The sequence below is a fragment of the Phallusia mammillata genome, chromosome 3 (genome assembly GCF_965637545.1).
Source record: "Phallusia mammillata chromosome 3, kaPhaMamm4.hap1.1, whole genome shotgun sequence".
Lineage (NCBI taxonomy): Eukaryota > Metazoa > Chordata > Ascidiacea > Phlebobranchia > Ascidiidae > Phallusia > Phallusia mammillata.
Window position 1 is genome coordinate 24355919 of NC_137254.1, and position 26989 is coordinate 24382907.

At 36.8% G+C, this 26989-nt stretch overlaps 5 protein-coding genes across 6 annotated transcripts; 4 read left to right on the forward strand and 1 right to left on the reverse strand.

The window, feature by feature from the left end:
* The first annotated feature begins 61 nt into the window (after positions 1-61).
* On the forward strand, positions 62-2585 carry LOC145220033 (heparan sulfate glucosamine 3-O-sulfotransferase 6-like). Its single transcript, XM_080087317.1, has 4 exons — positions 62-533; positions 824-984; positions 1303-1496; positions 1810-2585. The coding sequence occupies exons 1-4, from the start codon at positions 390-392 to the stop codon at positions 2301-2303; spliced, it is 993 nt and encodes a 330-aa protein (XP_079943443.1). The 5' UTR covers positions 62-389; the 3' UTR covers positions 2304-2585.
* A 42-nt stretch (positions 2586-2627) lies between these two features.
* On the reverse strand, positions 2628-5358 carry LOC145220030 (uncharacterized). 2 transcript variants are annotated; one of them, XM_080087314.1, is made up of 5 exons: positions 4191-5358; positions 4047-4137; positions 3802-3884; positions 3556-3698; positions 2628-3325 (listed from the first exon to the last, which is right to left on the reverse strand). In XM_080087314.1, exons 1-5 carry the CDS (start codon positions 5006-5008, stop codon positions 3138-3140), a joined length of 1323 nt encoding a protein of 440 aa, XP_079943440.1. In that variant the 5' UTR covers positions 5009-5358; the 3' UTR covers positions 2628-3137. The 2 variants fall into 2 exon arrangements, with proteins under 2 accessions (XP_079943440.1, XP_079943441.1); XM_080087315.1 differs by having other exon boundaries at positions 4047-4134; positions 4191-5332.
* A 1564-nt stretch (positions 5359-6922) lies between these two features.
* On the forward strand, positions 6923-13561 carry LOC145220028 (ras GTPase-activating protein-binding protein 1-like). Its single transcript, XM_080087312.1, has 10 exons — positions 6923-6984; positions 7066-7196; positions 7918-7999; positions 8462-8635; positions 9068-9170; positions 9569-9825; positions 10276-10470; positions 11027-11300; positions 11368-11480; positions 11984-13561. Exons 2-10 carry the CDS (start codon positions 7099-7101, stop codon positions 12224-12226), a joined length of 1539 nt encoding a protein of 512 aa, XP_079943438.1. The 5' UTR covers positions 6923-6984; positions 7066-7098; the 3' UTR covers positions 12227-13561.
* Positions 13562-16629: 3068 nt separating this feature from the next.
* Positions 16630-26965, forward strand: LOC145219868 (beta-1,4-N-acetylgalactosaminyltransferase bre-4-like). The gene is made up of 7 exons (XM_080087176.1): positions 16630-16717; positions 17649-17844; positions 18322-18419; positions 18538-18654; positions 19206-19342; positions 19694-19779; positions 23699-26965. Exons 1-7 carry the CDS (start codon positions 16630-16632, stop codon positions 24033-24035), a joined length of 1059 nt encoding a protein of 352 aa, XP_079943302.1. The 3' UTR covers positions 24036-26965.
* Positions 20496-22999, forward strand: LOC145218586 (uncharacterized). Its single transcript, XM_080085993.1, has 8 exons — positions 20496-20727; positions 20787-21240; positions 21305-21395; positions 21460-21666; positions 21791-21955; positions 22127-22301; positions 22374-22474; positions 22537-22999. Exons 1-8 carry the CDS (start codon positions 20631-20633, stop codon positions 22846-22848), a joined length of 1602 nt encoding a protein of 533 aa, XP_079942119.1. The 5' UTR covers positions 20496-20630; the 3' UTR covers positions 22849-22999.
* Positions 26966-26989: the final 24 nt, after the last annotated feature.

The window sequence follows — 26989 nt, forward strand, 5'->3', positions numbered from 1 at the left end:
CGTGTCATCGCGCTCGACACACATGCATATCCCAATCGCGTTAACACAATACATTAACAGGTCTAACAATCGGTCCAAACATAACCGATGTAACTGTAGATGAACAGAATTATTTAAAATCGTGCAAAAGTATTTAGCACAGAAAGCGCCACTCTTGTACATTGGAATTCGAGACAGACATTCAGCAAAAGTGTGGAGTTACAAATGAGATATTTAGAATGTTTAAACACTTTTGTAAGAATGTTGAATTAGGCAAGTGTCTTTACTATGATAATTTAGAGCAAATGCATTTATTAAGTATACCTTGTTTGAACGCAAGTTATATTAGCGGATAAATATTTATACACTTATATGTTTGACTTTGAAAAAAACATACAGCTCTTACAAAAATGAAAAGATTACGAAAGCTACTTCTGTTAAACGTAATCGGTATTGTGCTGATCATTTACAACACAATACCAGATTATCGTACCAATCGCAACACTTTTCCACACTTACAGAGCACAACTCCTTTTCGTGATTCAACAGATAAGGTAAGTTTAACAAAAGCGATTCCTACTTGTTTATGAAAACTGACCCACATGGAAAGCCGATCGCGTTACACGTTAATACATACAAAATTTAACCATAAAAATGTGAAAGAAAACCTATACATGGCAAAACATAACATACTGATTCAACACAACCATATTAAACCAATTCATTCGTTCTTCTCGACTGAAATGATTGTTTCAAACTTTATTGTAATTGCTTGACTTGTACATGCACTATAACGATCTAGGTAAGTCATATCGCTGTTTGCCTAAATGCACTATTTGCACAGGGCGGGTTTCCGGATGTAATAGTTATTGGAGTTGAGGGATGTGGTAACACCGTGATGATGAACTTTTTGAACGCAACAGGATACTTTCAAGTTCCAAACCGTACAACATACTCGAGCGACTTTTTCACTGGGAATTGGGAGAGGGGCGAGGAATGGTATAGGTTGGTAAATTGAAGTGTAAAGTCATCAATACCGATTGCGATACTAGTGATTCTTTTGGGCTTTTTACCGAAATGACACGATATCTGAAACAAAACACGTTTAAACCAATACTTACGATATTAGATGTCATTTAAAGTGTCAAATGGTAAACTACTGTATTAAACACGGTTGTTATTAGACTGGTAAATTAATCAGGAAAGAAAAAAAGGTCAACACATATTTTAAATTAAACAGCTTCTGTAGTTAGGATTAGTCGGTTTGTTGCTAGGTAACTAAACGGTTGGACAAACCCTTCATAGATGCTTATCTTTTGGCAGGTCCCTTTTTACGCAAGAAAACGGACAAAGGATCACCATAGAAAATTCGCCACACTATTTCTACGCTTATCCACCGACGATACCTCAAAAAATGTTGACACTTAATCCCAATATGAAAGTGATTTTGCAGCTATGTGACCCCATCCAGCGAGCGTTCTCTTGCTATGTTCACAACCACAAGCACTATACACCAAGTAAGCGGCAAAGCGACCAAAGTTTTTATACCAGTTCTGAACTCAAGTTCAATTAGCAAAAATAGTTTAGGATTTTACCACTCATGGACTATGTGTAACGTGAAATAAGTTTTAATGGAACAAGCATAAAACGTACTACAGAACGTCGATAAAAATTGGCGACTTGTACGCCCAAAAAATAGCTTTTAAATAATTCATTAAGTCCGATAACATGGTAAAAAAAGCAAAAAAGTCAATATTTTTGAAAACGTGCTTTCAATGAGATTTTATAAAGAAAATTCGAAAATAATCCAGAACTGCATTTTGCTTTCAGATATTGCGGGAGCGTTTGCAGAATACGCAAGAGTGCATCTGTTACAGTTGCAAGGAGAATTGAATACAAAAATAGACTTTCATCATCAAGAGCGGCATGTACTTTCGAAATGGAATAGCAGAAACAGATGTATTCAAGCAGGACTTTATGTTTACCATTTAGAAAGGTGGCAAAAGTCGTTCAACCATTCACGCATGCTTATATTGGATGGCGATGACATGATTCGGGAACCTTGGACGAGCTACGCAAAGATACAGGACTTTCTAGAAATGCCCAAACTCATACACAAAGAGGACTGGGTGCTAAACAATAAGACCGGACAGTATTGTCTAAAACCAAGTTCAAGGATACCCAAACCGCCGCTGTGTGTTCAACCAAAATCAACTGACATACAACAGCCAAAGGAAGAAATAATAAGTGCGTTTACCACTTTTTATAAACCGTACAATGAGGAGTTGTTTAAGATTCTGGGGTACAGATATCCATGGCAATGACTGATTGTGGCAATAGACTACAGGGTACTTCTAATGCTTTTTGACCACGACTTAAAGCTTTATGCAGTAAGTAATGGTTTTTAATCACGACTTAATGCTTTGTGCAACTGTGACCAACAGTCAAACCAAATATTGTTACACAAAAAACATCCTAAGAAAGCAACAGCCTCTTGCAATATATATCACAGCATATTTTTTTATGTAATGTTAATACAACTTACTTCGAAAGGAGCAACGTAAAACAGCAACATTGACATTAACAGGCTTCTATTTACTGAGTTTTGTCATGTCTATAAACTCTTTCTCTGCCAACAAAAAGAGAACTTTCGTATGTCATTGTGTTATTGATCATGATGACACATGTACAACAACATGGTAAAAATAAGTTTCATACATGATGATCACTTTAATTAACTTTATGAAGCATTGGTAACACTTGGCACAAAACAACATCCGGTTCAATTTAGTAGTTTTTTGAAAAATTGCTACATTACAAGCTTTTGGCTTTTAACTAACAGCAATCCAACATTTCATTTGTTGGTTTTGTTTTTAACAATGTAATAGATAGAATTTAGGAATTTTTTGTACAAGGTCTGTAAGTATTAGGTCTGAAGCAGAACAACAATAAACCAAATGAGTTATGTTTCATTTTAGGCACAGATAAATGTTGCAACATTAGGCCAACATTTAAAAACGAACTTTTTTTAAAGTAAGTACAACCGACATTGCAACTAAAACACAGTTAAACAAAACACCTAACATGATGAAAAATAATAATAATAACAACAATAAATATTGATGTAGTGCTAATCCTTTAAACCAAATGAAGTAAAGTTAAAACTCGGAAAAGCTTGACAACATTATGTCTGAAGCAAGAGTTTCCGCGAAACTATGCATGCCACCAGCAAATCTGATAAGAGATTCAGATTGTCTCCTTGGACATGGTACCTCGTAAACAGTTGATGGTATTCGCAATATGTGAGGACATGAACCAGAACGACGAACTTTGCTGCTAAATGTTCCTGAAACAATGCACAGTTTAAAGGACTGAACTCAAAATGATTTTAACAAAAGGGCCTTTAAACTGCTTTACCAATAGACATACTTGGTTGAATAATGGAAATTAAGGGTCTAGGTTGTTTCACGAGTAGGCTGCCTTAAATTGAACCTTATTTTTGTGGTTTTTCATGTTCTATTTTTGGAAAGTGAAGAATCAATACTATCGCACATTTTTTATCAACAGTTTACCCACCTATTTCTGTAGGCACAAATATATCTGGAATTCTAGGTTCCTCCTCGAGATGTGACAATGAATACAACAGTTGATCAGCAAACTGATACAGACCCTTTTTCCATGTACTTTCATCAATGGCTGATTTGGGTGTCAGTGCCTCACTTTATGAAAATAAAAAAGTATACAAGATAGTTTTCACACCAAATAATTTTTGTAACAAACAAGTTTGTAACAAGCACCTTTAGTTTATTTTTTTAAAGTTACCTGGAAGTATCACAACTGTCTCTTCTGTTTACTGTTAAAAGACTTGAGTTGGAAGAATCAGTATTTGAGCTTTTTGACCTTGACTACAAATAAAAACACATAAAAACCCTTGACTACAAATAAACAAAAAACACCATATCCAGCATAAACATGAAAAAGGTTTTAAAATGGACAATATGCGAGAATTAAGAACTAAACGAAAATAAAAGCAGTCAGTAATTACATAATATTTTTAACTTGTGTACCTGATCAGCGGGACCTTCAGTCGGTTCAACTGCATTGTGCAAAATAAATGACATGTATTCTCTTTCAACATTTGCTGGGTTAACCCTCCTTCTGAAAATTGAAATTGTAAAGCATTGAACTGCCTACATCATGATAAATCTTACCTTAGGTCTGCATCATCATACACTTCATTCCACACATTACCACAAAGTTCTTCTGAAAATGTAATTAGACTTGATCTACTAGTTGATGGTTTGGATCGTAGCAAACAATCATCACAAAATATGTCCCCAATCATTTTTTCAGCAAAAGCATGGGCAGTTTTTATGAGATTGTCTCTGCTTATTTGAGTGGAAACACTGGCAAAAGTTTCCACTAACACTTCTTTGCTTAAATCCTCTGCATAGTTCGAAACATTTTTGGTATAAACCATGTGTGTCACAGCTTCATGCATGGAAGTACGTATAAGTTTTGCAGACTCTGACTGTGAGTAGACATAAACATCATCAAAGCAGGCAATCATTGGTTTAATATTGGAATCCATAAATGTTTCGCAAAACTTAGTAACAATGGACAGTTTTTTCTGCTGAATCCAAGCATCAGTAACAGCTTCATCCAAAATTAACTTTGACATATTGCCCCCAAACTTATTTTGTGCTTCAATACATTTCATTCGCTGCTGAATAAGTTTTGTATTGGAGTTTTTGAAGGCAGTCATTAACAAGTCACTGGCAAACTCCTCAACTTTGCTCAATTCCAGTGGATTTTGTACATTCGCAAGCAGGCAGTCCACTAGCTGATCAACATATTGTAATGTAGCTTCTCCACATACCTCCTGAATGTCAAAATTTTGCTTCACTATTTCATGGATCTCTTCAATTTGTGACGCAAAACGTACTTGTCTGTGGCTCTGGCCGCTTTCTTTCTTGTACAGTGGTCCTAAAATGTCTTTTACAACTTGAAATACAAACGGTTCATACATCTTTCCAACGATGTTTGCTTAGTCAACACCTGTCCGCCTACTTTCGTTGTTAATTCCACACTAGTAGTTCTCAGCCAGACTGGAATGCGTCATTGTTTCCCACAAGCATACAGTATACTTAGCCTCGGGCCGTACGAGCTATTTGTTCGATCAAACAAAGCAGATTTTGGTCGGCGCCGTTTAATCACGCGATTGCGTCGCAGCTTGTTACGCCAACTGATGTATAAACCGCGCACCTATGTTGTTGTCCATCGTTCAATGATCCTTGGCACTTGGCAGTCACCACACAACACTGACGTCACAGACTGTTCATCGAGCGAGCAGATAGCGAGACAGAAGCTAATCAATAATTAAGTCTAAACCGTTAAACTTTTTTTATAAAGGACCGCTTTAGCAAAAAAAACGCTAAATCCTTTAAATCTGATTTTTGTCGTTTTTTAATATTTTAGAAAAAAAATGCGTATTTCTATGACATGTTGCATTGTTTGTTCTGCTACGCTTGGTTAAACAGAACCAAAGTAACCTATATGATTTCGGTATTAATTTGTTATGTGCAAACAAGTTGCATGTATGTTTTTAACAAAAAAAGTAATCATTAGGAAAAATAACCACATGTTTGTAACATAAAAGAAAGATGTCAAAGCCGATTTGTTAATGGTCTCTAAAATTTTAATTGCCCCCAATGGAGTTTTTTAACACAACTCCGTCGTCTTCTATAACCGAAAATGTTGCAACAGTTCAACAGCAGTTTAAACCTTCAAACTCGTTTTGCTCGCCATCCAAGCCAGTCACAAAACAATCACAGGACATCAAAGGTGCTCAGAACTCTGAAGTCATAAGTGTTTTAAGCAAATCCGACCATTTCCTCGACCTTTTGGCGTTTCCGTGATAATAGTTTTTTTTTACATATGGGAATTTAGGTATGTATATTCAAGAAACAACTGATGAAGACGACCTGTATAGGACGTCGAAACGTCGGAATAAAATCACATTTGCCAGAAGAGCTCTTTAAACTTGATGCTATGCCTGGCAGCAATAGCTTATACAAGAAACAACTTGTTGCAAAACCGAATACCACAAATCATTGTAGGCCTACTTTTGAAAAACCTCACTATAAAAAATACAAAACATTGCAAAGTTATCGCCATTAAAAACAACCAATTCTTACCCTGGCAAAAAAGTACGTCCAAAAGGCATATTCATTTCGATAAATGACTTTGTCGTGATATGATTGTGCGACATCTTGGTGTTTTTGATTTTCCACAAAAGAAAAACGGAAAGGTGACAGAAAACAGAATGATCACAACTTCTTAACCGAGGAGTTTATTTAAGACATGGGTAGCCTGAAGGAAAGCACAACAAAATTATACATTGTAAGACAAAGCTACAATAAATCTTTCCAAATGCCAACCAGACCAACTACTTGCGATAGCCTTTAATCCAGCAGACAACATTCCTGAACAGAAGAACATGTTCATTTTGCAGCTGGCTGTGCGAGACTAAATTTGGGTAACATCACAGCTTTACGCAGGGGCAACGCTGCTCGATTTGCTTGAGTGATTTCACGTTCGAGCGTTGAGACAAAAGCGAGAACTTTCGACGGGAACTGTTTTTTGGTATCGGTCGAGTGAAAAACGTGCGGGATACGAATTCTCGTTAGCGTTTTATGCAAATTTATGCCCTAAAAAGTGATTTTAAAACGTTTTGTTTAATGCAATACTTGTTTACAATATGTCGGAAAGTTTCTTGTCGGCGTTATTTGGAAACTAACATTAAATTTTTGTGGACTTGAACCACGTGCTAAAATTTTTAACTTTTTTCAACTGCCGACCGAGATTTGTTAACTATTATTAACCGTTGAATAATAAATTATTGTGTGCATTGTAAACAGCTATTCATTTTGTTTTAGGCTTTGTCTTAGCCCTTTCTTAGACTGTTCAGTGTTTTGTATAAGAGTACAAATGTTTGCTGCTTAGGTAAATAATTTCGTGCATGTCATACCAACGTTGATCTTTGTTAAATATATGTATAACATTTAATTCTGTGCCCATGTTTAGCACACAGGCTTTCATTTTAGTTGTTACTAAGCAATGGTAATGATGGAAAAACCAAGCCCCATCCAAGTCGGGCGCGAGTTCGTGCGCCAGTATTACACATTGTTAAATAAAGCTCCAGAACTGCTTCACAGGTAAATCTGCAATATAAACACTCTTCAAAATTACTGCGTTTAAAATAATCACACAATAGTAATTCGCAATAACTACCATTTACCAAGTTGCTGTTAGCCTGTACTTGTTTGATACAGTTTCTTTAACATTACTAGCAAAATAAGCTTAACATACTTAATGCACAAAATAAGGTTATAATTAATTGCCCAGCTTTTAAGAAATCACAAGCCAGTTTCAAATGTATGCAAAAAATGTTCTTTTAAATCTATGTACGCATTGGCTTTAACTTGTATTTCCTACAAACAGCAATGCTTAGGACTAAATAATTGACTAACCAAAAGATTTAATTTGTTTAAAACAATAAATATTCTTAGGAACACTATGCACGGACTTGAAAAGTAGTTTAATCATAAACATTACTGCCAAGGTAGTGGTGTATATAGAATACATCGTGTAGACGTTTCGACAATATCTGTTGTCATCATCAGTACATGTTTTCAATCAAGCTGTGGAACATGGTATATAAAGCACTTTTTTTCCTTAGTGCTTTATATACCGTGTTCCACAGCTTGATTGAAAACATGTACTGATGATGACAACAGATATTGTCGAAACGTCTACACGATGTATTCTATATACACCACTACCTTGGCAGTAATGTTTATGAATAAAATAAATATTCTCATCTCTATAAAATACATCAATGTTCACTCCAAGTTATAACTTCAGCATATTTCACAGATTCTACAGCATTAATTCATCCTATGTGCATGGAGGAAGGTACTGCAATGGTGAACCTGAGCAGCCTGTTATTGGCCAAAATGTATGTACCACCAAAACGAACTGAAACTGTTAATAATATGACATATTTTGTCTGAAATACTCTTACTTTTAACCCCAGCTTATTGTGTGGTGGACCCAGTCTGCAGAACATGGCAGTTCCCGACGAGATCTCGCTCGTGTAGGACCTATATGTCCTGCGTGCGCGCATGCAAGACCAATTTCAGCAGGCGCAAAGCAAGCTATATAGTTTAAGATATGATAATTAAAGCCTTTAATGCAAAATTTCCGCGTGCAACGCCGAAAATTAGGCGTGCAAATTTTTTTTTTCAAAACTAAATTGCGCGTGCAGCTGCCATACTCTGCAGACTGGTGGTGAAGGAAGACTATAATGAACGTTATGTCTGGAGATAACAGTTTTTGAAAAACATCATGTCTTTTAAACTTTTTTATGGATGAGACCTATTGTGAAGGTGGTTTTGTTAATTATGGTTTATGCCTGCAGGAGATTCACTTGAAAATCAACTCCTTGAAGTTTCATGATTGTCGAACCAAGATTCGCCAGGTTGATGCCCATTCAACAATTGGCAGTGGAGTTGTGGTGCAGGTCACTGGTGAACTCTCCAATGAAGGAATGCCTCTTAGACGCTTTATGCAAACCTTTGTGTTGGCACCTCAGGTGATCACAAGACAGAAATTATTGTAATCCACAAAATTTTCAATTCAGACTTTATTGAGAAATGTAACATATATATGTCTAATGCATGGCACTTTTGGTTTAATGAAATGCTCTAGTTAGCAGCTGTGCCTAGCACTGCCAATTTGCCACTTTATATCAAATGCTTGCATTAGGATGCAATGGTTTGTGATAAGGTTTAATGTTATAGTTTTGTAAGAGCATAATTATTCAAAACCCAATAGCTTGATCCAACTGATTCTGAACAATTAATCTCATGTTTTTTATTGTTCCATGGTATTTCATTTGTTATTATTTCCAGTTAAGCCAGAGCAATACTAACATATTATATATGTGTTTGTCATTAATGTTTATTCCTTGGTAAAAGCATTATGATAAGACAGTTTTAACTAATTGCTTTTTGTTATTATTTAGGGAGACAACCCATACAAGTTTTATGTTCACAATGATATCTTTCGATATCAGGATGAGGTTTTTATGGACAATGTTCCTAATGATAGATCTGATGGTGAACAAGGTAAGAGATGCGATAAACTGGGCATTTTTTGAGTGTTGGTGCAGTATTAAAAAAATGAATATTAATATAAAACTTTACTGATAGGGTGATATGTTAATAAAAATATTCTTTGAAAATAGTGGGAGTTTTGTTCAAAAATGTCTTTTTTACTATTTACACTCTATATTAACCTTAAGACTTAAGAGTGCTGTTGGAACTCTGGCCACGTACCTTTTTCCTTTGGCAAGTCCATTTGTTATTTGTTTAATATAGTGGAGGGCCATGTGTGTCTACATTAGCTCAGACGGCTGATCTCTCGTGCACTGATGAGCACTTTCAGGTTAAAACAGTGTACACTGTCTGCAGTTTGTCAATCCTTCACATAACCCCAAAACATAACTCAATTTAAAATGTAATAGAATCAGAAGAGGAACTGGAACAGTCTCAGGCTCCAACACAAGTTCCTGCCTATCAAGACAAGTACTCCAGTCAACCAGCCACTAACCAGAACTTGGACGAGCCTACAACCCTGCAGCAACCACCTGTCATGACTAACGGATTGGACCAACGACTTGAAGAAAGCCCTGTGAACGAACCTGTCTCTAACATCCCTGATGTTCAAGAGGACCAGACCCCATCTCCTACAAGATCTTTGACACCGGAAATCAAACGAGAGGTAATTTTAGAAGCTTAAGATTAAAGTGTATTGCTAAAGGTTGTGGCCTACAAGACTTCAGAATCAATATTTCATCTGTAAACAGTTGGGTTACCCTTTATGTTAGTGTTGAGGTATATTAGGCCATTTCCATTTTGCATTTTGTTAACATTACTGACCATTCCAGAAAAAAATGTTTTTATGTGATGTATGTTGGAAATATATGTTTAAATTGTTACAGTAAACCTCTGCTAATTCATTTGGACCACAAAGTGTGTCTGGATTAGTTGAAACCAATGTCAATTAGTTCAATTCTTACCGTATTACTAACCATTTATATCTAGAGTTTGTAAGAATTAGGTGAAGATCCTGATTAACCGAATCCTGTTTAATCTAGGTTTTCTCTAGTTTCTTTACAATCACTGCAAAGTATGTATTTGATAAAACATTTCTGTTTCCAAACCATTTCAGCCCACCCCCACCCCAGCAATAGAAGACTTACAACTGGATGAACCCCCAAAAGTTGTTGAGCAACCAAAAGAAGAGGAAGCTATTGTGGAAACTAAACCAACTGCTCCTAAAATCTTGTCATGGGCAGATCGTGCATCAAAAAATACACCAGCTCAATCCAAAACACAGCAAGGAACAGTTGTTAAAGTTCACCAGGTAAGGATGCTTTTTCTTTTCAACACATTAACTTCTGCTCGATGTTAGTTCGCCAACGAGTAGACCAGGTAACAAATATATAAGTTAGTTCAGTTTATTAACCGGTGCTCCGTGGAACACTAGTGTTTCATGAAAGATCGCCAGGTGTTCAATACCGGTCTATAATCACTGGTTCAACACAGTGGATGTAATTAGCTTTTCTTTTATGAAAGTAATTATCCACTATTACCCGTTTGAATGTTCCATCGATATTTGCTTTATTTATTGTTCTTAAGTAGTATGAATGTAAAGTACAACACAATGCATGAGCTTTTTTGCATTATGAAAGTTTGTTTGGTGTTCCACAAGAGTATTTTTGTCCCTAAAGTGTTTGTGGCTCAACAAAGGGTTGAAAAACATTAATGCTGCACCCTCAAAAGTTCGGTTATTTTATAGTTGCACTTCGGGTCAAAAACTTCGTAGGCTGGTGCATTGTGCTTAAAGGTTATTCATTGCATTGCCATGAAAGTCATTTATGCCTGACTGCATCTAATTACAATGTTTACAATTTATTCAGCAACCAGAACCAACAGAGCCAACTGAAGCACCGCCAAGGGCCCAACGTCCACAAAGACCAAACCAGAGGAATTACCAGCGGGATGATGATCGTGATCGTGGTTTTGGTGACAGGTCAGATCAACCAAGACGTTCTGGGCCTATTGGAGCTGGTACCACTGGCCCACCCGGGGGTCGCGACCAGATGCCAATCAGATATCCTGACCAGCAACAAATCTTTGTTGGAAATTTGCCTTATGACATTTCTGAAAGTGATTTAAAAGACCATTTTGCAGGTGTGTAAAACGAACTGCTGCTTTGATTGCATTTTGTATCAGTTTTTTAAGTGAAAATATTCTGCAGATTTTGGAAAAGTTATTGAGGTTCGAATCAACCATTCACACTCCAACAATCCAAGCTTTGGTTTTGTCATTTTCGAGGAATGTCAAGCTGTTGACCGTGTTCTGGAAGTCATGGTAAGAATCCAAAACACGTATTTGCAATCAAGCAGTTCTTTGTGTTAAGTGGTTCTCAACCTTTTATAGGATAGCGTACCACCTGGTAACGTTTTGTTTCGCTTTCGCCAGTTTAAATAGGTACACAAAGCAGTATATTTTTCTCGATCAGACTATAATATTTCTAAAACGAGCAAGGTTAGCAATTTCTGAGGAATGTCCAAAACCAGAGTTTGTCCCAAACCAGGTCCAATTAGTTGGGTATGATAAATTGAAGTTCTTGATCTGACTTCAATTGAGTATAACAGAAAGCTGCTCACACCACCTGAAAAGTTCCGGGCACCACTAGTGGTCTGCAGACCACAGGTTGAGAACCACTGCTCTAATGGATAAATAAGAAGCAATTACACTTTAAGTTACTAACAACAGCAAACTAGAAGCTGGTTGGGTAAAAAAAAGTGTGTAACATTACAAAATATTGGCAGTTGAACATTAGTAGGTTTTAAACTTGCTATTTTTTACAGCCGACGCATTACAAAGACAAGCACCGTATCAACATAGAGGAAAAGAAGCAGCGTAGCGCAAGGGACAACAATAGACGGATTGGTGGCGACCAGAGACGTGGCCCAGGCATGATGGGCGATGGTCGTGGTGCCAGACGCGGCGGCGGTGGCGGCCCAATGGGAATAAGACGTGATCGGCAAGGTTCCAGAGAAGCTCGGGATGGCCAACCTCGGCCAAGTCATAACACAGGCCAGCGTCGGTGACCAAGTCGAAATCCAAAGTGAAAAAAAAGAATTCGTTTCTGATGCTACTGTTGATGTTATTCTTTCTCCTTAACCTGGCAGCTTTTGACGACTGTTGTTTTTTCTCACATTCTGGGCGCCCCCGGATTTTCTAGGCCAATCTTTTCCTTAATCTCGGCGTACGCTGCTTCGATAGCTTCGCAACATGGCTGTGAGTTCGCGCATGCGCAGTGCGTGGCAGTGACGTCCAGTCGCATTTGTGGATTTTAAGTTTTATTTATTGCCCCGGCGCTTTTTACGAAGATCCGCCGGGGTCGCCAAGCCTTCACTTTTCACAGGTGTTTGAACTGAAGTATCGCGCCAGTTACACCGAATTTTTCCTGTTATTGGTCCGACCTGACCCCCCATTTACCCCTTTTTACTCCCTACACCCTAATTACTACGCTAAACCGGCAAAAAAATGGATTTCATATTGATCATTTGCAGGGACGCATGCATTACATTAAAACATCAGCACGTGTTAGTCATTAGCAAGTGTGACCGCTACAAGTATTGAAACCGCGAGCAAAATTATTTTTTTCTGTACAACCGTTTATATTTTATACACGTCTGGCAGTTATGAATTTCAAAGACAATTACTCCAGCTAAGTCACAAAAAGGTAAAATTTGCCCATTTTCCATCTCGAATGTTCAATCAAGTTCGACCCCCTTCGTAGTTCATCTTATACACATATACATTTTCTCGTATTTGGTGCAAACTGTGTTACAATTACCCAAGTGCTTCGAGATTTTCAAATACGACCCTTTGCAGGCAGTAGACTTTGAACAGCTAAACCCTATTTCGGACTACCTGTAGCACTGTAGCGTATTTATTACGACTTCGGCCCAAATCATTATAACACGGAAAAATGTGTATTAAACGCATTGAAGCAACGGTGTAAACAATAAACATGCGAATTTTTAAATATCTTTGCGCCAAATTCGCCTACCTAATTAAACCCGATAAAGTGTTTAAAGCATTCACCTAATTTCCAGCAATCCATATCTATAAAATGTAACTTTGCGAAAATCATTTCTGCCTACCAAATTCTGATGCTAAAATATTCTTTTCCCCAAAGCTGCTATTCTACAGAAACCATTGGCTTGTAAATTTTGTACTTTAGCTCCATCTAGTGTTCAAAGCTCCTTTTCTGAATTGGGCTTTTGTACAGCAGCTGGTCGTGCCGCGCAAATTCCCTGTGAAAATTTCTTCGCCTGCGTAAACCCACCGGTGATACGCGCTCCTGAATGCACAGTTTTTGTTGTCGTTCGTGTGTAAAACGCAAAAACGTCGGAATTACATTTCTTTGGTAATAATCTGATGCCTTTCTATACACAGCCATATAGAATTTAACCTCTTTTACAAATGTTTAAGGATGATACTTGAATGAAAAGATAGCAGTCAGTTGAAACAAAAGTTGCAAGAGATATCCCGGGACAAAAATCGATTGCTTTTTTAAGTTGCGCACTTTAACCAGAGGTGCGACACCCACCGGGTTTCTGTGAATCTGAGGGTTCCACGAGGTTTCTTGTAAGATTTCGAACAGGATTGATAAATAGTTCTGTTGTTGCAAACAATACAACAGTGTTGGAACTCTCATTATAGCTCTCCAGTTGGTAAAAATCTGGCAATCTGTAAAATGCCGAGACGGCCGAGTGGGTTCTACACCTATCTCGGTAGCTTGTTTCCCTAAGTAACGAACTTGAGCGGCTTTGCCCCAACCCAGTGGAACCTGATGAGTTGAAATAAATTGAACTCACCAGCCGCCTGAATCGAAAACTGATTTCAATTTTAAAAAATGTTTTAATTTAAAAAAAGATTTAACAAAAAACGATTCAATTATAACAGGCAGCTTGACGGCAGACTCGTGAACATAATGCATTAACGCTTTGCCGACCCAATAAAAATGAAACAAACAAACAAACAAATGTTACAAATTTAACAAAAATTGAATAAAATTCCAGAATTGGGTTGTTTTTGTCCCGGAATCCCGGGATAGGTCAACGTGGCAAATTTGAGAAACCCTAGTTCTGAACTTAATCAGCACTGAGTTTTGGAAGTTGAGAGATATATAGGCCACATATGCTTTGGCTCCACTAAATGTATGCTGTACTTTTTCCAAAACAAGATCGTTTTGGTCCTCTATGTCAGGGGTCCGCAAATAGTGGGTCGCGACCCAAATGTGGGTCGCGAGACCTTCCGGTCTGGGTCGCGAAACATTTTAAAATTCCATGAATATACGCATTGTATCTATAGTATTAATGAAATGTCAGCTTTTTTTAACCTAATTATTATTGCATTGTTACATATGACTACGTACAGTCTATGTAACAATACAATAAGTTAAGCGCACCTGTGCAAGCAGTCTTGCGTTTTCTGCACTATCTTATTAAAAGCAAATTCGCAAAATATAAAACAGACAGCATTTTTTACTGGTTCGGTTCCGGTTCGGGTCCAACGCCAAACAAAATATGAGGTTCAGATCCGGTTCGGGTTTCTAGAAAATCGTAATTAGCGGTTCGGGTTCGGTTCGGGTTTAATGAAATTAACCGCTCAAACCGGTTCGACTCCCTGGTTGTGACATTTAATAACAAAAGTTACACCTCTCAATCTTGTGACTGCTAGTCATATACCTAGAGTATATTTGTGCCCAAGGATTCAAGAGACTTAATATGGCTCTCGACCCAAGAACGGTTTTCCAAAGTGGTAACTAATTCATTCGGTCCTTTTTTGTTTGCAACGCTTTGACTTGTTCTGTTTACTGTGAATTATTACGAATACGAAAACAAAATAAAATTATATGATTGATTGATTGGTAAACGTTTAATCTGATTCGTGCTATTGACATGTATTTGATTCCACCCAACGAGCGAACATTACTTTCAATTGTTCTGTCTGTGTACACAGTAATAGTCTGGATCTCGTGGCGTGGGTCAATTTAGATCAGTAGTTCTCTGGGAGAAGGTAGAGCAGTGAAAACGAAATAAAACTAATGAGTCATTTTTGTCATCCAGCTACTGGTAAAAGTAATATAATCTGTATTTACTGTATTGGTACTTTATTTTGCTTCGTGATTTCAATGATGATGTCACAATGCATTTTGCGCAATTTAGCAATGCCTCATTTATCGGGGCTTGTCTGCGCCTTAAAAAAAATTGACTGGTAGCAATAGATTTGTGCTTGGCCGAACCGAGTCAGAACCCAAGTGCTCGGTACATCGGCGCTTGGTCGCATTAACTTAGCCGAGCGTTAGACTTGAAAACGCGAAACCCTACTACGAATTAATTACTTGCTTATTACACAATAATTTAACGGGCAAGTCACAAAGTGTGATTTGTCCACTACTCACGTACGGAAATAGGGTCTCCAAGACAAATAGTGACTGTTTTCAAAAACGTCAAATAGTGGGAACATGCGCACCCGAATGTGTTTTCAATTAGTGATGTTGTTATTTGAAAAACGTTGGTTTTACCTAGCTTGCTTCACATGTTACGCAGAAGGTACCTCTACAACTTTGATGCGGCCCTGGGATCTGAAAAGGGGGCATTAAAATCAGTAAAACACGTTATGTGAATGAAAGCGGTGCGTGACCGTCACTATACAATATACACTGAGCGTGATCGACCATGTGTACTGTCTGCAGTCAGTGGTATCATGTTGTATTAACTAGCCTTTTTTACTTAAAGCGAATTATCACATAGATATTGTAAATAATTTAAAATTATTTTTAAATTTTTGTTATTTTGCGGGACATTTATATATTACGTAGACCTAAAAGAGGCGGTACCAGAAAATAGGTTGAGCAACACTGGTTTAAATGCATGAGCGTCTCTAATCACAAGGTATGCTACAGCACAAAAAAATGCGAGTTTCAACGAAAGTATTCATACGGAATGGTAGATTTTTTTTTTTTTAATTTTTTTTTTGATTGGTTTAATCTTGTCAGGCGAAAAACTATTAAAGTTATAGCTAAAAGTTATGATAAAAACAACACTAGTAGACAAATTCCTTGATTATTTTCTGTGCTTGCAGATTAATAGGAAAAGTATTTACTTGGGCAGTTTTGGCTTCTACAATAAATCTTTGTGTTTCCTAAATGGGAAAACTGCTTCGAAAGCGGACATGGCTGTACACGTTCCTAATAATAGGCCTTTGGATGGTATTTTTACCATATTTTCTGACATACCATATAGTAAAGCATTCAACACTTCCGAAAGACTATGAAAATGAGTGTTTGACCCGTAACATAAAGGATTTAGTGCAAGTCAGTCACAAGCAAGGGTTTGTCGATGTGGCACCGTTGGAAGATATTGTAATAGAATGCCTTGGTGTGGCTACGAAGCGTGACAAAGTCAAAGGAACGCCTTCTGAAAATGTTAAAAAAATGGAAAAGATAGATGTAAAGAAGAAACAAGAAATGTGTCCCAGCATTTCGCCGCTTCTAAAAGGTCCAATTTCAATCCTGATAAACCGTAAGTTTAAAGTAAGCTTGCAAGATGTAAATGACCAGACAGTAGGACATCTGCTATGTACTGTAAGAACTATACAGTTAAAGCTATAAGAATGTTTCCAAACGAGATTTTTTTATCTTTTGTCACAAACTTTGACTTTTTGATTTTATAAAGACACTTTAACTTCGCCAAGCCACGACAGAGTTTGTATTTTTTTAATTTGTATTAGACATTGATGTATAAACTTGAAGAGTAGTTTTTGACAAGTGAAATGCACTTTAATAAATACCGGAGTGGGTCTAAAACAATCTCTCACACTTTCTCAAGGCGGCTGTGTGTTCAGAGAACCCGAATTTCACATGATCGTCACAATGGGCAAAGCCTTAACTAAATATTTGCTATACCATCGTGCGTTTCAACACCAAGAATTTTTCTCGCAATTTTTGTCGTTCGGTATTTGTGATGACTAACACCCAAAAATGAATTGATTGTTTCACAAGTTTCACAACCCAACACAAGTTCTGATATTGTTTCATTCCATCTGCCCCTCTGTCGCATTTGAAGATGATATTACCCACCTCGTTGTTTTAACAAGCTATTCGCACAAAAATATTGAAAAAACTTATGCATTCGTTTGTTAGCGACCTTATCAAGAGTATGATGCTATTATAACGTGCGTTTGCAACCTTGTCAAAACCAAATCAGCGGTTCTTAAGCTGGGGTCCGCTGTCCCTTCGGAGTCCGCCACGCTTTTTCGGAGGGACCGCGGAAGTTTGTATTTCTACAATATTATGTAATATAAGATTTAGCTTGGACCGCGAGTGCTTACAAAGGGACCGTTATGACAAAAATTAAAAAGTTTGAGAACCCCTGAAATTTAAACCAATTTAGAACTTTTTTTACTACTTAGGTACAAAAACCTTTATTTAACAGCTTGTCTATTTTGTGACAGCCGATTTGGATTACATTGTGAGGGTGACCAATACAAGTAAACAACCGCTGCAGAACTGGCCACCAACGTTGGAAGAAGTAGCGGTCCATTACAAAGACTTAGAACTCGGTGGTTCTTATGCTGGTCCACGTGACTGCGTATGTAGGACTTCTATTGCCGTTATCGTTCCAATCCGAGATCGAGAAATGCATTTGAGGTATAAGTCGAATTAAATTCTCGTTCTGCTGTAAAAAAATCACTTAATCGTTGAAGTGTACACCCAGACCCGTTTAACATGTTGAATCAATATTAACTTAATTTTATTCAGGATATACGAATAAACGGTTTCTGTGCTTAGTTTGGGTTTTGTCTTGTACTAAATTGATATACCTTTAGGCTCCCGTCGATAATTCATTACGGATAGTTTAGTGAATTTAATTGAAATCCGCCTACTTTTGAATGTCTACATATATTTTAAATGACACATGTTAACAACAGCTCAATTTTACTTCTAACCGGGTCAAAGTTTTAGTTTCGTTTTAGATTGATTCGTGTGCTATAATGGGTCAAATGTCATGTTACGTTAAGATAGGGTTGACAGTAGTAGGATTTATAATATATATGGCAAGTAATTTTCCTTATCTGCTTCAGTCAGGGCGGCATATGGTGTAAAAAATACTTTGGTGACATACAGGTATTTTCTCCACTACATTCATCAGCTTCTGCAAAGGCAACAGCTCTGTTACGTTGTAATCGTCGCTGAACAGGATGACAAGGAGACCTTCAACAAAGGCCAGTGCATTTTTTTGAATTTGCCAGTCCCTATAAGTATTTATAGTCAAATGAGTGAACCCACAAAGTAAGACCGCAAGATTTGCTTGTGGAATAAAGCCTTGTCGTATAATTGCAGGTCAACTTATGAACTCGGCTTTCGTTTACGCAAACCGGTTGATGAATTTTGATTGCTTTATTTTTCACGATGTCGACATTATTGCTCAAGACGATCGAATCCCTTATACTTGCAGCAGTAAGTTCAGTTCCTTGCATTGCTGTTCGTATACCGTGTAAAATCATAGTTTTAAACCAATAACTTTAGTGCAGTAAACTTAAATAATAATATATGTATTCATACTTGTAATTATAACTGCACAACTGCCTGATTTAGGCGGTGTGATTATTACTGTACGAGTCCCTAGAACTCAGGCGTTCTATGAATTAAGTGACTCCTCGAAGCGGCCGAGCGGGTTGTTGCTGTCCGATGGTACAGGAGCAAGGGTAAAGAATATTTTGTCCTTTGAGGCCGAGTTTAGGCTTGATTCATTTTTATAGCATCGATTTTAAAAACCGCACAGACAACAGGAAACGTAAATCAACGACTGTTTATGGCTTCTTTCTTGTTTCGGCGAACAAGAATGCTAAACTTGTGCTATACCAATCGGTAGAATCTATACCAAAGCCATCAGATATGCAGAAGCTGCTTATGCCGCCCTGCGTACCTTACCTACTAGATCTGACCATACCTTAAATGTTTCATCCAAATTCTTCATAGAGCAGTAGTACTTTTTATATTATTTGTAGGTGAACATGTATATCATCTCGCCCCTTACATCGACAAATTTAATTACGAGTTAGATGAGCATTTGACTGTCGGCGGGGCTTTGGCTTTTACCAAGGAACAGTTCACGGCGGTCAATGGCTACTCCAATGAGTTTGTGGTAAGTGCTTTCAACCAACGTTCTAAAATCGCACCGGAATACATCAATTATAAAGTTGAGGGTTAATGTACCACACTCGATATTAGTCCCATTACCTCCAGTCAAACCTATATATCGTTCAAAAAAAGATTTGGCCCATAACTCACATTGACATTAGACATGCACATAAATTGTCATCAAATAAAAAGTACCTAATGTATATAAAGTATACATTTTTCTTATTTGCGAACTATCTGTTTAAAACCACCATTCTATGCGTTTTACGTATCACACGCCGTGTTTATAATTTCGTGGCGCAATAAACTTCTTGTCGTTTACAAACTTAATTTTATTAACTTAATTATCTACCAGGGATGGGGTGGTGAGGACGATGACATGGCAGTTAGAATTGAAAACATGAAATTCAACATTTCGCGTTTGAACGCAACTTACGCCAGGTACACTGCAAACCAAATTGGGTAGAGACAGTATGAAAAAGTTGGGTTTGCAAAAATACACCCAAGTGTTTTGGGTTTACACTGTAAAGTAAGTCAAATAAATGCCCAAATTTTGATTGCTACCCAAACTTTTATGTGTACCCAACCGCATTTACCCAAATAATTTGGGTTCAAGTGATAAAGTAATGCAAGAATGTACCTAAATTATATTGTTACCCAAATTTTGAAGTGTACAAAACTGAATGTACCCAAATGATTAGGGTAAAAATGATAAAGTGCCAAAACTATTTTCAAAAAAAGTCAGTTGTTGCAAGTAAATTTGCATATTTTATCAAACGAATACTTTCTATAAGCGTGTCTCTTCAATGCTTACAGATTATTGCAACCGCAAACTATAAAAAAGCCACTTTGATAACTGCTTTGGCATGGTTCTCTTACTGATGCTTACCCATTTGCAATCAATATGCGAAAAAAAAACACTCGCTACGGCGTTAATGCGTATACGACGAACTACACGATTTTAAACAAGCCGTCAGTAATGTCCTGAACGTTCTCTGCTTTCATTGCAGGACATAATAATTTGGTCCAAAAGGATAAACACAAATTTAAATGTGAATATTAAGGGATTATCCAATCAAACGTTGTTTCAAAAAACACATGAAAAAGGTGATCCGTTAAATTGTCTTCTGAAGCTTCGGACAAAGTGCCACGTTTAGGGCGTGGCTGGTGGCAAAAGCCCGCGAACGGGATCACGTGTGTTTGTTGCAAGCGACTATGGTGTTTGTCGTGTTTAGTCGGTTTTTGTACTGAATGTTTTAGCTTAATTTAGGTTAGAATAAAACAATTTAAAAATGGATTCATCGAATAGCGATGTTATCATAATTGTCAAGGAAGCGTTACAAGGTGTTTCTGAGGAAAAGACACAAAAGATATGCGACATTTTTACAGGTAAATATTTTTTGTTAGAATAACTTTGTAATTGGTCCTTAAACTATAATACTTTATAGAAAGCCTGGTTGATGGAAAATCCTTAGCAGTGGCTAATTTCAGTTTGCTAGTTCAAACATTTGCGGAGGTTCCAAGAGGGCTCCTGTTGAGAATTTTTAACAAGTTTTCTGAAAAACGTGAAAGGGAAAAGATAGAAAGGGCATTGCATATGGACACATCAGTAGATTCTGACTCTGACACAGTACCACTAACAGACAGTGACATCACAGAAGATAGCAGTCTGACTTTAAACACATCTGATGAGTTTTCCAACAGTAGTAGTGATGAAGTGCCATCCTCATCCCACCATATTTTTACACCAAATTTGTGCAAACCAGTGCCAAAAGTGTTTCCAATTGAATTGTGTCGATTCGGATTTTATGCCAAAGAAGTTTTAAGAACTGGAAAAATTACAGAATGTGGTACCAGTGAAATAACAACAGAATTAATCACAGTAATGAAAAGATATAAAAGGCAAGTTAAGTGTTTTCCAAATTTATCATGCCTAAAAATGGCCTAACAGTATTGTATTATGCAGATACCCAACTGCAGAAATAAGAAGAAAGGTTATTCAAGAATTTGTCAAGATTGGTAAAGCAACAGTTGGTTTAGATGAAGATGCAGCAAAGGTAAAACCAACAGCAGTGATTGTCACTAATTTTATTTTTATGTAACTTCCACCATTGTTTACAGAAATTCTGGCTCCGAAAAGTTAGTTCCAAAATAAATTCCCAAATGAAACAGATGAGAAAGTTATCTAGTCCACCCAAGTGTTTTTCAAAAAGAAAATACAACAACATTTCTGGGACAGCAGACACAACATGTGTTAAGCGTAGAAAATCATCAGTGGGACTTCTAGAAACAGAATCCAATGAGGAACAATTTAAAGAAGACAAAGAAGTCAGTATCAGTTGTTGTAAGCTTTGGGTCAACTACCAGTTTGCTAATGTTGATGTTAATATGGTTAACTGACAGAATTAAAACAATCACATTTTTGTATCAATTGACATTTTACTTTTGTTAGATTTTACAAGATGAATTTAAAAAACCATCTGTCTGTCGCAATAAGCGAACAATTTGTGAAAAAATGGAGGCAACATTTTTGTATCGGTGCAACTACATACTAAACACTAAACCATCACCAAATGAGCTCATGGAACAATGGCCTGCACTTTTTACTTATGATGAAGTGAGTGTTATCTAGATTCTTTAAAATGCTATAAAACAGTGCCAGAATTTGTTGGATTACAGGCATACGGTAGTGCTAAACTTTTTTGAACTTAAGTTCTAACTTGCTAAAATTCCAAATGTTTTTTTCTTTTCAATAGAAACAAACCATAATTAACAATGTGTTTTTTAGTTGATCCGTGACTTCAAAAGACTGCAGCCCACTCTACCTTCAGAGACAGAAATAAGGAATGTTGGAGATGTATTATTTACAAAAGTAATTAAATTTGCATCTGAAAAACCTTACAAATCAGCAAATCTTAAGCGAATTCTCCAAATGCTTCCTGATGAAATGGACAAGTTTAATGGTAAGTGGAAATATATTGTGATTGAACTTTCCATAACAAATGATCATTTCTATACATTTGTTTTGTGAACAGATCTGAGTTTTGCTGTTGGAATTCTGTTGGTGTGTTGTCTACTAACAGGAAATACAAAACGAGAGTTTAGCCAGGACCGTTACCTATTGGATATATGCCCAGTATGTAAACATTTTCACACCATTTAATGTATGTACACAGCATAACATTTCATATGTTGCAGATTAACACATCGTTTGAAGACACAAAAAATGCATTTGGTGATCGCCAGCAGCCAATTCTTGTCATATATGGAGATGCTGCTGATCCACAAAAGATACTGCTTTTTGCTGAAAACCAGGTTATTCTGCAAACCACCAATGTTGTAGAAGGGCTACTATCCTTGTTTGCATGTTACTTTGTCTTTAATTACGAATATTGCCCTCATGTTGTGAAAGCACTCTATTTTCTTCAAACATATCTTCTAAAAATTGGCAACAACTCTCCATATCATTCTGTTAAAGAACTCAAACTAAGTTTGGAAACATCTCAGTAATTTTCATGCATTTTGCCCATTGTGACGTGTACAGTATTTGATTTTCTAACTTTTTTGGTGGAAATGTAGGGTTACACTTCGTTTCTGTTCATTATTTAAAAAAATTGTGATGTGACCATGTGAAATAAAACGGAAATGGTCGTTCAGCTTATATGTTTGTGTGGGTTCAGTGAGCAAATATTTGCTTGGGTTTATACGTTTTTACCAAAAAAAAGCAAAACCTTAATTAACGCAAAAAATAGTAAACTGGGAGTTCACCCAAAAACATTTGGGGTTTACTTTGCCCAATGTTTTTAGTTGGGTTTCTCAACCAATTTACCCAATTAAATTGGGTGATGACAACCCATTTTTTTGGGTTGTGTTAGCCCACTTTGGTTTACAGTGTATGATTTATTGACCTAACCCTACCGGTATTATAAATCACGATTTAAGTCTTCAGAATGTTTTTGCAAAGCAATTTTTGATTTATGTCGTACGCCTACACTTGGCTCGAACCTGAAAGTATAAGCCAAAAACCCGATTTAAAAAATAAAATAATGTCCGTTTTGGACCAGCAGATTTGATTTACAGTGGAAAAGTACGTCTATGGTGGCCTATGAGTGCCACCTAAAAACATGACATTAAAATAAAAAAATAAACTTAAAATTAATTTGCAAACTTAAATAAAAATTGATTTGTGAATTCAAAATGATTCGAAAACAAAAAGTAAATTGAAATGTTATGTGGTCTGCAACCAGTTGGTATCAACCCGGTTTCATTTAAACAAAAGCCCGAGTCTATAAACCAGACAATATAAACTCAACGTTAAAATGCATCCCTGTTGGAATGTGTTAACCTGCAGTATTCACAGGTTTAAAATGATTAAACACAAACCTGACAAGGGAAACCCGATCAACCCCCATCGAATGGACCGTGGAGGTGTGTCACGTGATCGTATAAAAGAAGACGGCCTGAGCTCTTTGAACACATTGTCTGTTGACGTCATCAAGTACATGACGCACACACGGTTGAAGTTAAAGACCTTTAGGCCAAAATATGTCGAAGAAGTTCTTAACCGTCCTCAATCGATTTTCTTCGGAAACAACAAATTTGTTTTCAAGTCATTTGATCTCACGGGTCTTGGTGCCAGGATTGCAGAAAGACGTAAGATGGAAAAGGACGCCAAACGACGGAAGAAAATGTTTTAGCAGTTGAACGTGCTCTTGTTAGTTTCGTTTTCCATTTTATTTTCTCTATCATTTTACCTAAACATAAACTCTGTATTCAGCGCAAAGACCGAAGGAGAACTTATGATTGTCAGATACACGTTTCGACGTGAATTACTTTACATCAACAGTACCCGCTGTGCATAACGCTTACGATATCTAAGCTATAAAGCATTTTTGAAAGTCTCTTAAATAGATTCGTTATTTCAATACACTCTCAAAACTTTCGGTTTATCGCGTATATGAATTTGAATATATACCAACGACAACGTTAAATATACTAATAGTTCTTTTCGTCCCTGTTTACAAAACTTTTCGAAATTGCGAGGCGTGTGGGTGATTTCTGTTATTTCCACTTTTGAGTATTTCCGCGCTGGTAAATTGTAATTTAATTCAACTTTGTAATGATGTATGTTCACCCTATGTAAAATGAGCATGCAAATTTGTTGATTACAAAAATTCTTGCCAATTGCTTAAATTAGCCATATTTATGTTTTACTCTCATTTAATAGCTGGTAACTTTTTTCACACATTTTGACTTTTCCATTTGGGATTTTCGGGACAGGCCTTCATGTACGTGTAAACAATTTTAGTGCTATTTAGTGAAAACATGTGATGCCATTAGCCAGTTGCTGGACCTGACCTAATGTCGAACAGCCCTAAAACGCCTTGTTCAAGACCATTTGTCTATTATTGTCTACGTCTACGGTATTGTATTTGTTGTCTTGGTCTTTTCCTAAAACGTATGGACCTGCTGATCAAACTTTCGGGCCTAAACGGTAGGCCTACCATACGTCCTCTTTTTGGAGGACAGGTCCTCCTTTTTAACAAAAACCAAGTTGTCCTCCGCGAACAAGAAAAAGTGCCCAAATGTCTCCCTTTTTAAGGAATTTCTGATTTATCAAATACGTATGTGACAATTATGCCTTTGAAAACAGCCAAATATAGATCTTCAGCTTATTTTTTAAAGAATACAGGTTTTCTTTTTTAAAAATACAAGCTTACTTAATGTTGTGATGCGATAAATGTTAAACTTTATCCAAACACTTGTATATTGTTTAATTTGTGAAGCTTTTATTTTTGGGGGGGCCCTAAATTATTTTTTTATGTTCTTTTCAACAATGTGTCCTCCTTTTGGGGGATGGAAATATGGTAGGCCTATACTAAACGGGCTTTCTAAAAATGATTCGGGTATGTACTTTCGGGTTCGGGCTCCAATTTAGGCCCATTTACGCTCGTACAACTCTGAAACGACTAGACCTCGCGGTAGGGATCAATTCAGACGAGCGTTTCCATTCACAAGATATGGTACTGAAGAAACCTTAGACCAGGGGGTTTGCAACAGGCGCTACGCTTTTCGGAGGGCCTTTGTTATAATGTAATTATTTTTCATCGTATCCCGCTGTTCTGGCGCCTTTTCGCTTGTTGCTCGCAATCTTCATTCATTGCTCTGATGAAGCCCTACCGATCTGTCTGGTGGGCGAAACGTCAGCCAAAAATACAAGTTATGGACAAATACAACTAAGCTTATAGTATTTTTGCTTAACATTACACCATCAGTTGAACGACATATTTGTTAAATATGCAACCTGGTGGACGAAAACGCCTGTTCAGCAGATATTGGACATGCCATTGATACACCAGTTATTGATGACAGGAAGCGATTGGATTGAAGCGATTATGCTAACCAGCATTTAGTTGATATTGTGAGTTTAGTAGACACAACAGGTGCTAACAGAGAGGTCTATACAGTCTAAAAACGATCCTAGATACGCCACTGATTGTGATAGCGGATATTCAATTGTTGAACAATGAATGATTGCTCATTGTTGCATACAATGCGAATGAGACACGAAGCAGCAGCGATGCTAACAACAATGTGTTCCGAAATGGGATATGTAACGTATGACGACTGTATATTTCAGATAGGCAGTTTGTCTTTTGTTCTTAGGTTTGAATTGAGCGATTGTTGGTGTTGAATGCATTAGTGACGTCTCAATAAATTTAGTTTCGCCACGTTGCATTTTTGTAAAACTCGACGCCTATTGCAATACATAGTCGTGCGTATTGAGCAACAGTTAGAAACAAAAAAGTTAATTTGATTTCAAAAACGCAGATAACGCTGTTGAAGTAAATATTCTTTGGGTATAAAGTTGTACTAGTTCTGTGTTGTTTTACTATTGTATTGGTTTGTTCTAACTCATAAAACAGTGAACAAAACTGTATTAAAATACAACATTTTATTCGCTGCACAAACCTATTGTATTGTTAGCTCCGACAATTTAGTATGTAGCTAAATTTGCACCTGAAAGGATTACATAGGATTTTCTAATACTATATTTCCACGAAGTCGTTGCAAAACTGAATTAGGAAAACAGCGATAGATTTGCATCGTGAATATTCATTGAAATTCTAAAAAAGATAATAAAAGTGCAAAAGAAAACAAAAAGCCCTAGTATAAAGTTTGACTGGAATATGTTATAAATCTAATACTGTACGATACGAAGCAGGCTAACAAATACAGGATTTTGATTTTCTTTTTAAAAACCCGTTTGAACTCAAACCACTGGACTGTGAATGTCTTAGCAAGCCCAAAACTGTTTGAAAAGTTTCAGAAAATGATAAGATCTTGAGTCTTGTGTAATGTAACCCACAAACCCTTGAGGCGCTGCTGCATTTTATTGTAACGCCATACTATCGCATAAGCCATATTATTTAGACATGACATTTTACTGTCTTGCATTCTTTGTACCTGTTTCAAAGTGTTTTCCTTCCGCGATTAGTTCATAATTTCATGCAAAAAATTAAAGTGAATTTTGATTATCTTCTTGCGGTGTTGGTTTAAATAATTTATTCTTTAATTTAAAAAAGAAATAAACTTATAATTTGTTCATATGCTTGAAAACAAGTTTGGAAAACTTGGTTTGCAGATGCAG

Bases quoted from the DNA above. Each gene is read 5' to 3' on its own strand.
- LOC145218586 (XM_080085993.1), top strand. From the start codon at position 20,631: ATGGATTCATCGAATAGCGATGTTATCATAATTGTCAAGGAAGCGTTA. The intron at 21,667-21,790 runs GTCAGTATCAGT...TACTTTTGTTAG, and splicing joins AATTTAAAGAAGACAAAGAA to ATTTTACAAGATGAATTTAA. The intron at 22,475-22,536 runs GTATGTAAACAT...CATATGTTGCAG, and splicing joins ACCTATTGGATATATGCCCA to ATTAACACATCGTTTGAAGA.
- LOC145220028 (XM_080087312.1), top strand. From the start codon at position 7,099: ATGGTAATGATGGAAAAACCAAGCCCCATCCAAGTCGGGCGCGAGTTC. The intron at 8,000-8,461 runs GTATGTACCACC...TTATGCCTGCAG, and splicing joins AGCCTGTTATTGGCCAAAAT to GAGATTCACTTGAAAATCAA. The intron at 9,171-9,568 runs GTAAGAGATGCG...AAAATGTAATAG, and splicing joins TAGATCTGATGGTGAACAAG to AATCAGAAGAGGAACTGGAA.
- LOC145219868 (XM_080087176.1), top strand. From the start codon at position 16,630: ATGGAAAAGATAGATGTAAAGAAGAAACAAGAAATGTGTCCCAGCATT. The intron at 18,655-19,205 runs GTAAGTTCAGTT...TATTATTTGTAG, and splicing joins AATCCCTTATACTTGCAGCA to GTGAACATGTATATCATCTC. The intron at 19,780-23,698 runs GTACACTGCAAA...CAGTATTCACAG, and splicing joins TTGAACGCAACTTACGCCAG to GTTTAAAATGATTAAACACA.
- LOC145220030 (XM_080087314.1), bottom strand. From the start codon at position 5,008: ATGTATGAACCGTTTGTATTTCAAGTTGTAAAAGACATTTTAGGACCA. The intron at 4,138-4,190 runs GTAAGATTTATC...TTCAATTTTCAG, and splicing joins TATGATGATGCAGACCTAAG to AAGGAGGGTTAACCCAGCAA. The intron at 3,699-3,801 runs GTAACTTTAAAA...ATTTTCATAAAG, and splicing joins GACAGTTGTGATACTTCCAG to TGAGGCACTGACACCCAAAT.
- LOC145220033 (XM_080087317.1), top strand. From the start codon at position 390: ATGAAAAGATTACGAAAGCTACTTCTGTTAAACGTAATCGGTATTGTG. The intron at 534-823 runs GTAAGTTTAACA...CTATTTGCACAG, and splicing joins TTCGTGATTCAACAGATAAG to GGCGGGTTTCCGGATGTAAT. The intron at 1,497-1,809 runs GTAAGCGGCAAA...TTTTGCTTTCAG, and splicing joins CCACAAGCACTATACACCAA to ATATTGCGGGAGCGTTTGCA.